Here is a 14,313-nt window from a genome sequence, read left to right as displayed (position 1 = left end):
CATTTGACCCGTAAAATACAGAAATAAGTATTTGTGTAAACAATTAGTACTATCGACATACCGCTAGATGGCGCCACCATGTCTATTTTTGTGACAGTTTGCACTTATTACAAAAAAAACCTGATTGGAATAATTTGCGAAGTTTTTTATATGCCTCCCTAAAATTAGGCTCCTCGCTTTCATTCTATGTGTGTTTGGTCCTAGAAAAACGTGTGTATAAAAAGTTGAATATTTTTTTCAATAGATCGAAGGATGTCCTTCTCGCACACTATTGCTCTCCTTGTCTAGCGTTATTAGACAAGGAGAGCACCAGCGTGCGACAAGGACAGAGATATGTGCGTGGTAGACAAGGAGAGACTCAGCGTGAGACAAGGACGAAGATATGTGCGTGGTAGACAAGGAGAGCAACAGCGAGCGACAAGGACAGAGATATGTGTGTGGTAGACAAGGAGAGCCTCAGCGTGAGACGAGGACAAAGAAATGTGCGTGGTAGACAAGGAGAGCAACAGCGAGCGACAAGGACAGATATATGTGCGTGGTAGACAAGGAGAGCATCAGCATGCGACAACGCGCGGTAAACAAGGAGAGCAACAGTAGCAGACAAGGACAAGCATATACAAATTGGTTTAGAGTACTAAATTGCAAACTTTTGTAATTTTATCTCGTTAATTAGGTCCCCAGCTTTTTTTTATACTCCGTTTGAAGCCTAAAATGCGTAAATAATCATGTTTGAAAGTAATTGGTACCTCTAAGTTACCGATGGCGCCACCATGTAAAAACCGAGTCAATTTGCACTAATTCTTAAAAAATTCTAATTCAGAGGAATAATTTGTCAATTTTTGAAATTACATCGTCCGTTTAAGACTCTTAGGTTTTTCTGTATGTTCCATTTACGTCTCAAGATGAATTAATGAGGATTTCCAAATTTTGTCATTTACCACATAAGATAATTTAGGGTGGAAGTGCTAACGAGTGCTTATGTAAATATTTTCTGTTCCTTTGTGCTTCTTTGTATCTCTCTGTACCTTACTGGAAGCAAAATCTGCTCCTAGTTAATCCCTAATTTACTCTTATCCTTCTTCAAATATTTCTCATTACAGGGGTATATAATCTTGACGTATTTTTCCTTAAACCAGGAATTTCTCCTTTCAGAATGTTTCTTCCAAAGCCTCATATGTTCACGCTGCTCAGCAATCACAGTTCCATGTACAAGCAATCATATTAAACTCCATCGGAGGTACTGCGATTCAAGAATACATTGTTCAAATTGGCAAACTTATTGGCCTGTGGAACATCAGATTTATATCTAGAATTTCTCAAGGCTTAGAGTTTGCTTATATTGGAATAGTAAGCACAAAGCTGACAGGATAACTGACAATTATACAAAAGTAAAGATCAAATCTTACTATATGAAAATTCAACCACTCATTTTTAAATCCAAACGATTAATACTGTCCAATGTATGACTTATAATTATGCACTGAATCATTTTTAAAGAGTTTGCTGACACAATATGAGACCCATCTCCCAAATCATCTTCATTGGGGCAGGATAAATAATTCAGGATACGCACACATCCTGAGCTTTCATTGTTAGATGTCAAATCCAAATCCAAAGACATTCTAAACATAGCTAAATCCATCCAAATAAATTAAGATAATACATCTTATTGGATATATCTCTCAGAAGAAAAGTAGCTTGCTTGTAATGCAGGAAATAGGGTCATATGGCTAAATTCTGCAAAAACTTTGATCTTCAGCCACTGCACAACTCTAGCTCATGTTAGAACAAAGTTATGATCCAGTTGGATAAGGTGAACAGCCAAAATCTTTTCCTGAGTTATCTTCATTTCAGATTTTTGCTATATCATTATCTCAGATACATAAACTGCAAGCTGAAAATATCAGAATCTGTGCTCTTGCCACCATCAAGAGATAGCTTATTGACTTCAGGTCTGCTAACAACTTTTCTTTGAATGCTGTAAAAGATAATAGTAGACATAAAGCAGTTGTTTCTACCAAAGACACCAAGAAACGCGAAATAGTTAATAGTGCAGAGATTTCCTTAGAAGAAATCTCCTTACTACTGCTGTCTGTCAAGGATTAAATCTAGGATCCTACACAGAATCACTCAGTGAATTTTCAAAGTTGCCTAGAGTCCCTATTAGATACGTGCAATAATCCCAAAATCCTAGAAGCACACAAGGAACATACCAACTCTAATAAAGATGAATTTCTTTTTTTTTACAGAACTTAAGATAAAAATCTTCATCAGAAGAAGTGTTTGAACATCTCAACAATTCTTATTCAGAAGATGTGACGATTCTCTCTTCTAGAAGAAGACATGCAAATTGAATTGAATTGCAATTGAATAGTTAAATATATACTAAATTTTTTATCACAGTTTTCATTTGTGAAGGAATGTAACGATTCACCACCAACACCACGTTCATTTCAGTGAATAATTCTCGAAATAAATCTGATAACATTATCTATACTTTTTGATTTTCGCGGTACAATACTTACCTAAATCGGTACGACAGGATGTGATACGAAAATAGTAATGGGGTCGGCTGACCCTGAAATCGTTGCCCGAAAAAATATATTGTATGATACATCTATTCATATCCCTCGTCTGTGGCGTAACAAAACTTCCAATTTTTTTACACGGTCGGTAATTCAGAACATATGACAGCAAATTCCATAAAGTGATGGGTCTATCCTATGCCTCGTTTGTGGTAAGACTGTAATTGAAGTTTAAGGTTTCTAACATACGGTAATGCAATCGGACCAAGTAATCCGATTAAGCTGGGATATTGAACGAATACAGAAACAGAGTCTTTAAGTGATATATCCTTTATTTTTTAAATGGCACAATGGCCCTACGTAAAGTAAAAGGAAATCTTGAACGTATGTTCGATAAGAACCTCACCGATTTAGTACGTGGGATTAGGAACAATAAAGAAAATGAGGTAAATTTATAGTTACATCTTGTATATTACTTTAAATCATTTATTACATGAGCCAAAAGCTTATTCGAATTAACGCAAATTTTTATCTAAATACGTGTTCGTTGTAGGCAAAATACATTGCACAGTGTATAGAAGAAATTAAACAAGAATTGCGTCAAGACAATGTAGCTGTCAAAGCAAACGCTGTGGCAAAGCTAACATATGTAGGTTGAATTTATTTAAATTTGTTATTAGATACATTTTTGATATCATTAATGTTGTATGTTTTAATTTTTTTAGCTTGAAATGTTCGGATATGACATTAGCTGGGCTGGTTTCAACATAATTGAAGTGATGTCATCTGCAAAGTTTACGTATAAACGAATTGGATATTTGGCGGCAAGTCAAAGTTTTCATGCAGATACAGAAGTATGAAGTATTTCAAAATTGAGACGCAATTTAAGTTTTAAAGAAATCTGATAAACATTCTAAATACTCTATTGTATGATACGTAAATTTTATTTTGCAAATTGGCTTTTTTTATAATTTTTATGATAAAATATGTATTAAAAGTTTTCATAACATGGTTGTTAAATTAATTAATTAAATTATTTCTTTTGATCAATATTGTATTCAGTGAATATTTTATTTTCACTGAATGAACATCTATGTTATATGTAAGTATTAAGTTAGTTTGCAAGTTCTGTTGTGATAAATAAAGAAAATTTGTCAGATTTCTGAACGTTATAAATTCTATATAATTCAATCAACATTCATTTAACAAATACAAATTGTTGTTTCTTTTTAGCTTTTGATGTTAACAACCAATATGATTCGTAAAGATTTAAATAGTCAAAATCAGTATGATGCTGGTTTGGCACTGAGTGGCCTCTCTTGTTTCATAAGTTCAGATCTTGCACGAGATTTAGTTAATGATATAATGACTTTATTAACATCTACAAAGCCATATTTACGCAAGAAAGCTGTACTAATGATGTATAAAGTTTTCTTGCGATTTCCAGAGGCCTTGAGGCCTGCATTTCCTAGATTAAAAGAAAAATTGGAAGATCCTGATAGTGGTGTGCAAAGTGCTGCTGTTAATGTAGTTTGTGAATTAGCCAGGAAAAATCCAAAAAATTATTTAAGTTTAGCACCTGTCTTTTTTAAACTTATGACTACATCTACCAACAATTGGATGCTGATAAAAATTATTAAATTGGTAAGTGAATATTTGCTTTTAATCTTATGTTAACGAAGTGAAACAGATTAATGGAGATGTAGGCTCATTGTTATAATTAATGAATATTTGTATCCATACATATACATGCATACACACATGTTTAACATGAGCCAAATAATATTGGTCTTGTTTCACATGCTCAGTTCTCCACTATAACACTGATTGAGCCGAAAATGGGTCGGCGACTTACTCAACCACTAATTGACCTGATTTCAAGGTTTTCATATTAGTTGATTATTTTTTTTTTTTTTTTTTGTTATCAAAATATAGTAAACTATAAATATTAGTTGTAGTATGCATTAATAGCTTGTATTTATTTCTAATATATATCCATGAATGGTATATTATATGTTGTAATGTGTAAATTATGGTTAGAAACATTCATCTGTCAAATATCATTATATTTCTTAGATTGCAATTATATTTCCAGTTTGGCGCATTGACACCTCTAGAACCTAGGCTTGGCAAAAAATTAATAGAACCCCTTACAAATTTGATACACAGGTATTTCATGTATTTTCGTCTATATGTAAAGCAATATATTTGTTTGCAAATTTATTTACTGCTTGTAAAGTAGTTCAATATTTTGCTGATTTTAATGTGGAAAATCTATTTAGCTTTTTGTTTTCTTTCAAGTTTCTGCTAAACAATAAATTATGTAATTTTATTTAATTTTTTAAATGATTAATTAATTATACAGTCATTATAATTTTATATTAATTATAATATTTTATTGATTTTTAGTACATCTGCAATGTCTTTACTGTATGAATGTATAAATACAGTAATAGCTGTATTAATTTCAATTTCATCTGGTATGCCAAACCATTCTGATTCAATACAGTTATGTGTTCAAAAATTGAGAATATTGATAGAAGATTCTGATCAAAATTTGAAGTATTTGGGACTGTTAGCAATGTCAAAAATTTTGAAAACTCATCCAAAAAGTGTACAAGCCCATAAAGATCTTATAATGAAATGCTTGGATGATAAAGATGAAAGTATAAGATTGCGTGCCTTGGATTTACTATATGGAATGGTTTCGAAAAAGAATTTAATGGAAATAGTTAAAAAGTTAATGGTGCACATGGATAAAGCTGAAGGCACTGCTTATAGAGATGAATTACTCTCAAAAATTATTCAGATTTGTTCACAAAATAATTACCAATTTGTTACTTATTTCGAATGGTAAGTGATCACTAAATTTACATTTGTTAAAATATAATATATTGTGTTTTTGAATAATATTTATTCAAATTTATAGGTACATATCTGTATTGGTTGAACTTACAAAAATGGAAGGTACCAAACATGGACCATTAGTAGCAACTCAATTACTTGATGTAGCAATTCGTGTCCAAGCTATACGAAAATATGCAGTTCAACAATGTGCCTTATTGTTAGAAAATTCATACCTTTTAACAGGTCAACCAAGAGCAACAATGTCTGAAGTTTTATATGCTGCTGCCTGGATTTGTGGAGAATTTTCTAGGTATTCTACAGTTTTTTACACATATCAATTTGATTTATTAAAGTGTAATTGATAATACATTACATTAATAGCGAACTAGAGGATCCTATAACAACATTGCAATCAATGTTAAGATCACAAGCTTCCAGTTTACCAGGACATATTCAAGCCGTTTATGTTCATAATATTTTAAAACTTGCAACTGCAACATTATATAAGGCTGAAAAAGATGGAGATACAGAGACTATGGAACAAGTATGTTATACTATATTTTCTTTTTGAAATATTCTGCAATAATAATAATTTTTTAAAATTAATTTTTATTATAACACATTTATGATTTTTTTTATATAGTATTCTTTTTGTATATACATTATTTACATAAGATAGGTTCAGTAATATTTTATTATATGAAATAAAAATATATTATTGTATTTGCTATACATCATATGATTATTATTTATATAATTATTGATGTTTTATATTGAATATTTAATTTAAAATTATACATAAATTTTATTGTATTTTGTAGATTTTTGCATTGAAAGATAAAATAGCTGCGTTCGTATGTAGTGGAGATTTAGAAGTTCAAGAAAGATCTAGTTCTGTTTTAGTTTTATTTGAATGTTTAAAAGAAAGTCCTGGTTTAGCAGAAGAATTAATGGAAGCATTTGAAGGGGAGCTTAATCCTGTTGCTCCAAAAGCACAAAGGAAGGTAATAATTATTTATATATGTTTTTATATATATGATTTTATATAATTTTATTATTGAAGATTTTTTTTCACTTTTGTTAAAAGATACATTCTACAAACTCTAAGTTTCGATTTTTTATGGTTTTTTCATTTCTTTTATATATTGAATATAAAGTTGAGATTAGTATTATAACGTTTGTCTATTTTATTGTAGTAGTAAAAAATGTTATAAAATTATTTACATATATTATTTTGTTTCGTTTAGGTACCAATTCCAGAGGACCTGGATTTAGATTCATGGATTAATGATCCGCCATCAGAAAGTTCAGATTCAGAAGATTTAGATATGAATGATATTTTCATTAAAACAGAGAAAGTTAATGATTCCTATTCTAAACAAGAATTTAACGAACCATCAGCAGAAGAACTTCAGAAGCGACGTGAAGCTAGAAAATTAGAACAACAAAATAATCCACATTACCTAAAAGGCACATTCAAAAATTCCACATCATATCATAACTCATCAAATATTTATGAAGAGTTCGAAAACATTCCCATAACAGAGTTAGATATTCCTGTTTCTTTAAAAGTTACGAATAATCGTAAAAGATATAAAATACATGGCAAGAAAAACAAGAAGACTAAGAAACGTATGTTTAAATCTTACATGTATGTGCAATTCATCATAACTATTACGTAAAATTATAAATATTATAATTTTTAGGTGAAAAGCCCATTTCAGAAGATGAACAAGATGATGTTTATCCTGTTCAAGTTGTGAATACTGGGATTGGTGAATTACCACCAGGTGCAGAACTAAGTGATAGTGATGAATATGATCATGTGGATGTAAATGATCCACACAGAGCTTTAAATATTGATTTAGATCTACCTTTAAGAGAAGATGAAAGGTTACCTGTATTAGAACATAGAGTTATTGAAAATAATTTAATTCAAGAAACTACTGAATCTAAAGGAAAGAAAAAGGAAAAAGTAATATTTCTTTTCTTTTTTTGTTTAAAAACTTGCAATATATTAAATATAAATTTTTTTATTAAAAGAATTGTTAGTTCAAAATTAAGTATAGTTTTATTATACTTTTTTTACTAGGGACATAAAAAATCAAAGAAAAAAGTTAAAGAAGTTAAAGAAAAACGTTATAACAATCAATTAGAACTTACTGATATGTGGTTGGAAAATAATACTTCCACAAAAAATACTCAGCCACCTGTTACTAATGAATACACCGAGGTTTTCAGCAAAAAGGAATCAGAATGGAAAGATAATAAACGTAAAAAGTCAAAAAACCATGAAAAGCATAAGAAAACGGATGAGGACTCAAAACATCGAAAATCAAAGAAGTCTAAAAGTAAAAAAGAATCTTTAAAAAAATCTTCAGATTACGAAGAAACAGCTGGAATTTCAACACCATCGAAAGAAATATTACCAGATTTAAGATATAATTTCGCAAATTCTGAAAATAACACAATTTCAGCACCAGTTACTTTATATGAAGAATTAGCTCAAAATAAAGTATTATCCATAACGTATGAGTTAAAACAAATCCCTCATGAGTCAAACAAATTAGTTGCATCAATATTCATTACGAATAATTGTCAAAATCTTGTAAAGGAATTAGTTTTTGATGTTCCAGATACATCATCATTGAGATTAATGAGAAATGTAAGTTAATATTTCTATTAATATTTCTGAAACAGCAAAGGAAAAATTACATAATTTTACAATTGAATGTATTATTTTTTGTTTATTTTGATAGCTACTATTTCTTATGTTTGGATGCATGATGTTTGGCAGTAAAATGAAGAATTCATTTTAATAAATATACTATCTTTTCAGATCGGAGATGGATTTGGTATAAAACTGCCATTCCAACTGCCTCCACAAACCAGTAAGGAAACACAATTTACTATTTTAATCTCAGATGTAACATTTGCTCAGAGATTGAGAGGCACACTTACATACATGTTAGAAAATAAAGAAAGTACATTGCAAGAGAAACTTGATTTTACTATGCATTTAACATGTAGTAAGTTTATGGTTGGCGACTTATCGCATAAGGATATATTAACAGAATTACTTAAAAGTGGACAACTTGTACACAAAATCAGAAAAGAAATTGTCCTTTCTCAAGATTTTGATGTTATTCTAAATTTAATTTGTTGTAAATGTAACCTTACACTTGTGGAACAAATCACTGATACAGCGTCTTTATATGGACACTCCTTGAAAGGACATCATGTGTGCCTTTTATTAAAATATAACGTAAGAGAAATACATTTTATTTCATAATATTTGTAATTAATAATAATTTTAATAGAATTAAAATAAAACAAAAATACATTTTTATTTATAGAAATCATCAGCCAATTTGGTAATTGAAGGTAAAGGTGACAATAACACATTATTGTCAGGAATTGGAGAGGAAATTTTAAGGATTCTAACATAATACTGAAATAAACTAAAGTGTCCATATTTTACAAGTTTTATCTTCAGTCACGTTTATTGCATAACTTAATAGTAAAATGAACATTCGGTATTATATATAAAATAATGGCTATAGAATTCGTATCTGCAAACTTATCAAATATTTTCAGAAAAAATCTTATCTAAACTTTACATTTAATTTAGGTGAACAAGTTTCTAACATATGCATGCATATTCATGTATATGTATAAATAGACACACATATAATTATCTATATGTGTGTGTAAAATGTTTTAAGAAGAGGGAAGAGAGAGATCTATTGTCAGGAATTGAAGACATCAGAATGAAAGTAGTTTATTTCAGTTGGATGCAATTTCAGTGCAATAATAAGATAGTATATAATAAAATAAACTATTTATTTTAATGAACTAAATCATAACTTCAAATAATAAATTTTTGTGTAATTTACTATATATAAATATTACATAGTAACGATTTTTTTAAAAATTGATCATGTTTCATACAAATATAAATAAAACATGTTTGTATAGATCATAATACTGAAATATTAAACTATTTTGCCAAAATGAAGAAAAAGCATAATAAACTTTTTATGTGAAAAGCATAATAAACTTTTTATGTGAAAAAATATTGTTTGTAAAAGTATTCATCTGTAAAATATTGTAATAAATTACAAATATTGTATATTAAAAATTAACTACTTATCACTGATATCTTCAATTTTGTGTTACTGAAAGATTAATATCATAATAACATTGTTGAACTACTGATTAAACTGTAAAATACATCCTGGATACTCGCGACTCGTATGAATGTACATCGATGTTTCTCAGCGGAGCTGTATACCTTCTGCATGTAATAACTTTGTAATATCAATAATTTAATACATATAAGAATTTATGCTAAGCATATAAATACGCAATATACAGTAATACATGAAACACCAAATGTACATAACTAATACTTGTATTCTGGTAAACAATATCTTTATTTTAAATATCTTCCAAAAATCAATCTTATTTACGCGAAAAAGTGTTTTGATAAAATAATTTAATTATACATTATCTTTTTCTATATCAACATTAAGTTTATCATGTGAAATTATAAACAGTAAATAAGCACCGACGAATAATTGAGAATATTAACAGTATAAATGCCAGTAAATGATTTATAAAAATTGGAGTAATGTATCAATAATTAGACAGATTTAAGTCACGCATAGTAGAAATATTATGTATCAGTAATATAAGTATTGAAATTTTACTAAACATCTTAAATAATTTCTTTTAATGAAAACTTTTGAATTATTTTTTTTATTGTTATATCTAAAGATATAAATTGCATATTTGCTATAACATTTACTGTGCCAAAAGAAATTAATCAGTAACGTCTTCAATTTTCAAACATAACAGTATGAAGATATATTTAAGCCAAATAATTTTTTGTTTCCTTTTTGCATTTATAATATATCATGGTAAATATATTATTAATTTGTGAGGATTATTGACATCATGTTTTACATCAAATGTGGTTTATGTATACTGATGTTTATAATGTTCATTTTTACAAATAATAATAATCTGTTAAATTTACTCTTTAAAAAATTGTTTTATCCTTTGTATTTGATATATGAAAAGAAAATTTTTATAAATATCTTTAAAAATATATTTTATGTAGAAAATCTTTTTTCATTAAAGAAAATATAAAAATTTCGTATTTTTCATGAATTATATGAATTTATATGAATTATAATTATTAATAATTCAAATATGTATATTTTTTCAGAAAATGCTTAAAATTTATATATCCAAATTAATTTTATTTCATATATCATAAATATTTTTTGCTAAAATATGTAAAAGATTATTGGAATATTGATACATTTTTGTCTTTAGAGTTGAGTATATAGAAAAATATTAAATAAGAATCTGTAAAACAGAACCTTAAAGTTAAAAATAATTAAAATAGAACTTAAAGGTTGTTAACATCAATATTGTTTAATGAAATTGCTATTGTTTGTATGAAATTAAATTTAATAACATGTAATATCATAAAATTCCCTAGATTTTTAAGTTTGTTATACCAAATATTCAGTTGTATAATTTAAATATATTAATTTAGTATATTCAATTGTTATCGTATAATAAATAATCTTATATGTATATATGATTATTATACAATAACATATAATACGTCCTTCTAAAATCTGATGTATTGGTAGGTTGTATGATCAAAGATTGGTATAACATGTTTTGACATTAGTTTAATATGGCGGTATTTTTTAGTGTTAGTGCATGGTGATAGTATCGCGTTCTTTAATTTTTTCGTGTTATTAGTTGAAATTTCGTTGCCAATGAATTATGGAGGCTGGTGCGAGTACTGGTACTCGTACTACAAGATTTATGATGGAGGGTGTCGGAGCCCGGGTCATTCGTGGACCTGAATGGAAGTGGGGTAAACAGGTTAGTAAAGAGGTTAACTGGTTTTAATGTAATTTTTAATTAAAATCTCATATTACATTTATACAAACATGCTATTGTAACGGTAAGATTCATACTTCTCTATTTATATTTTTATGTAACTTACGATTTCATTTTTTTATAATATTGGAAATAAACTTATACATGTCTGTTAAGGTTATATTATCGTATTTAATATTAGTTAATTCATTATCGAGAAGGTTTTCTACATGTTTGCTATATCCTGTATAATTTATTATTATAATTATAGTGATGTGCTTTATTAAAATATTATATATAATTATGCTATACATAAGATTGTATGTTTAATTCTTATATTATTCAATTTGTTTTGTATACATTGTTTTCTTATATTGGAATTGATTTTTATCCTTTTTAAACGATAACGGCTATTTTCAGTTTATCTTATTTTTGTTTTAATAATATTGAACATTGTATGTTTGTGTTTTCTAACATATAAATAAATTATTCTTATTGAATATCATTTATGATTATAAACATGCTTCAAATATAATTTTTTAATATAATAGGATGGTGGAGAAGGTCATGTAGGAACTGTTAGAAATTTTGAATCTCCCGAAGAAGTTGTTGTTGTTTGGGATAATGGTACAGCAGCCAATTATCGCTGTTCTGGTGCATTTGATCTACGAATTTTGGATTCAGCTCCAACAGGTGTAAAACATGATGGAACAATGTGTGATACATGTAGACAACAACCAATTTTTGGAATTCGATGGAAATGTGCAGAATGTGGCAATTATGATCTTTGTTCTATTTGTTACCATGGAGATAAGCATCACCTAAGACATAGATTTTATCGTATATCAACACCTGGAAGTGAAAGAGTATTATTGGAACCAAGGCGTAAAAGCAAAAAGGTATATAATTTTCTTCCTAATAAAGTTTCTTCATTATTATATGAGTTTTGTCATAATAATAATATAACTTATTTTTTATGTGTGATGTTAGATTGCAATTCGTGGTATATTTCCTGGTGCAAGAGTTGTAAGAGGTGTTGATTGGCAGTGGGAAGATCAAGATGGTGGAAATGGTCGAAGAGGTAAAGTTAATGAAATTCAAGATTGGTCTGCTGCTAGTCCACGTTCAGCAGCCTATGTTATATGGGATAATGGTGCCAAAAATTTGTATCGTGTTGGTTTTGAAGGAATGGTTAGTTTAAAAAATAAAGTATCACATATCATTATAAGTAATGAATGAATACATATGTTTAAAGAATATAATATAAATAATTAGCAATTGTTAATATTTTAGGCGGATTTAAAAGTTGTTAATGATGCTAAAGGCCAAACAGTTTACAGATATCATTTACCACTATTAGGTGAACAAGGTCCAGGTCGCACTGGCGCTCATGGACTACAAATTGGAGATCAGGTTATTAAACATCATTCTAAATTAGTATAATAGAATATTTGTATTATAATTAATATTATAATTAATATTATAAATGAATAAAATTTCTAGGAATAATAATAATAATAATAATAATAATAATAATAATAATAATAATAATAATAATAATAAATAAAAACGTTTATTTTGTAGGTTAATGTAGATTTGGAATTAGAAATTGTACAATCATTACAACATGGACATGGTGGTTGGACAGATGGCATGTTCGAGTGTCTTGGTACTACAGGAACTGTTGTTGGTATTGACGAAGATCATGATATTGTTGTATCCTATCCAAGTGGTAATCGATGGACTTTCAATCCTGCTGTATTAACAAAAGTACAAATACCAGTACCAGTTAGTTCAAGTTCTGATAACCAAACATTTGCGGTTGGTGATTTGGTACAAATAAGTAACGATATAGAAAAAATAAAAAGACTTCAACGAGGTCATGGAGAATGGGCCGAAGCAATGGCACCAGTATGTTTTTTTTTTATGTTACAGCAGTATAGATTTTATAAAAATACAAATTGATTTTAGACATATGTTTAAAATGGCTTTTAATATTATTTATGTTTTTTCATAGACTATGGGAAAGATTGGTAGAGTTTTGCAAATATATCATGATGGAGATTTAAAAGTAGAAGTTTGTAGTACATCTTGGACATATAATCCCCAAGCAGTTACCAAAGTTGCAAGTAGCGATGGTAGTGTACCGGGAAATAGCAGTGGAGGTATGTTTAAAATATGTTTGTTTTATTTATATCATTTTCTGAAATTTCAAAAAAAATTTGAAAAAAATTGTGAATATTTTCAGAACGTCTATCAGCGTTATTAAAAAAATTATTTGAAACTCATGTCTCGAGTGATGTTAATGAAGAATTAGTAAAAACTGCTGCAAATGGTGATGCTGTTAAATGTGAAGAATGTTTAAAAAGACCCGAAGCTGATGTAAACGGTGTATTTGCTGGCCATACTGCTTTACAAGCAGCAAGTCAAAATGGTCACTTAGAAGTTATTAAAATCCTTCTCCGTTATAAAGCAGATGTCGAAATTGAGGTAAGAAGAGAGTTAAGGTTTTACGATTTATTATTATTTTAAAAATACCGTATTGGAAGGTTATATGTTTGAGAACAATTAATAAAGTTTATTTAAAATAAATGATTTAGGATAAAGATGGAGATAGAGCTGTGCATCATGCAGCATTTGGGGATGAACCGGGTGTAATGGCATTATTAGCTGGTGCTGGAGCTGATTTGAATGCTAGAAATAAGAGACGCCAAACTGCCCTCCATATCGCGGTTAATAAAGGACACGCCGGTGTAGTTCGTACGTTGTTGGAATTGGGTTGTCATCCAAGTTTGCAGGTAAGTAATAATATTTATTTTTACAATATTTCTCTTTTTAATATATATATATTTTACATACATTCTACAATTCTACATACATGTATATATGTATATAAGTCTAATGTAGGAGTTCAAAATTTCTTTATGAAATTTAGTTGATTTAAAAATGAAATTATTATTAAACACTAAAATCAGTAAATTGAAATTAATAATGATTTATTAAATATTATTTTTATAAATTCAACTTATATGTC

General features: G+C 28.4%; 3 protein-coding genes across 5 annotated transcripts in view; all 3 read left to right on the top strand.

Moving 5' to 3' along the window:
- Positions 1 to 353: 353 nt before the first annotated feature.
- Positions 354 to 2,543, top strand: LOC122538365. 2 transcript variants are annotated; one of them, XM_043672367.1, is made up of 3 exons: positions 354 to 631; positions 1,153 to 1,237; positions 1,855 to 1,923. In XM_043672367.1, the coding sequence occupies exons 1-3, from the start codon at positions 530 to 532 to the stop codon at positions 1,884 to 1,886; spliced, it is 219 nt and encodes a 72-aa protein (XP_043528302.1). In that variant the 5' UTR covers positions 354 to 529; the 3' UTR covers positions 1,887 to 1,923. The 2 variants fall into 2 exon arrangements, with proteins under 2 accessions (XP_043528302.1, XP_043528301.1); XM_043672366.1 differs by having other exon boundaries at positions 375 to 631; positions 1,153 to 2,543.
- A 191-nt stretch (positions 2,544 to 2,734) lies between these two features.
- On the top strand, positions 2,735 to 9,284 carry LOC122538364 (AP-3 complex subunit delta-1). Its single transcript, XM_043672365.1, has 14 exons — positions 2,735 to 2,971; positions 3,079 to 3,174; positions 3,251 to 3,379; positions 3,759 to 4,169; positions 4,621 to 4,694; positions 4,935 to 5,378; positions 5,455 to 5,682; positions 5,754 to 5,916; positions 6,194 to 6,376; positions 6,620 to 7,004; positions 7,079 to 7,347; positions 7,465 to 8,037; positions 8,212 to 8,637; positions 8,729 to 9,284. Exons 1-14 carry the CDS (start codon positions 2,876 to 2,878, stop codon positions 8,819 to 8,821), a joined length of 3,570 nt encoding a protein of 1,189 aa, XP_043528300.1. The 5' UTR covers positions 2,735 to 2,875; the 3' UTR covers positions 8,822 to 9,284.
- Positions 9,285 to 11,003: 1,719 nt separating this feature from the next.
- The window catches only part of LOC122538366 (E3 ubiquitin-protein ligase mib1), an 85,644-nt gene continuing 82,334 nt past the window's right edge, over positions 11,004 to 14,313 (top strand). For both annotated transcript variants that reach the window (XM_043672369.1, XM_043672370.1), the window contains exons 1-8: positions 11,004 to 11,282; positions 11,831 to 12,178; positions 12,270 to 12,470; positions 12,573 to 12,692; positions 12,864 to 13,190; positions 13,297 to 13,444; positions 13,528 to 13,769; positions 13,880 to 14,077. In XM_043672369.1, the coding sequence (XP_043528304.1) occupies positions 11,181 to 11,282; positions 11,831 to 12,178; positions 12,270 to 12,470; positions 12,573 to 12,692; positions 12,864 to 13,190; positions 13,297 to 13,444; positions 13,528 to 13,769; positions 13,880 to 14,077 (1,686 nt within the window). In that variant the 5' untranslated portion in view covers positions 11,004 to 11,180. The remainder of the gene's footprint in view (positions 11,283 to 11,830; positions 12,179 to 12,269; positions 12,471 to 12,572; positions 12,693 to 12,863; positions 13,191 to 13,296; positions 13,445 to 13,527; positions 13,770 to 13,879; positions 14,078 to 14,313) is intronic.

The sequence above is a fragment of the Frieseomelitta varia genome, unplaced genomic scaffold, assembly GCF_011392965.1.
Source record: "Frieseomelitta varia isolate USP_RPSP 00005682 unplaced genomic scaffold, Fvar_1.2 scaffold_986, whole genome shotgun sequence".
Classification (NCBI taxonomy): domain Eukaryota; kingdom Metazoa; phylum Arthropoda; class Insecta; order Hymenoptera; family Apidae; genus Frieseomelitta; species Frieseomelitta varia.
The sequence above is the reverse complement of the archived record's forward strand: the minus strand, read 5'-3'. Positions and strand labels throughout refer to the sequence as shown.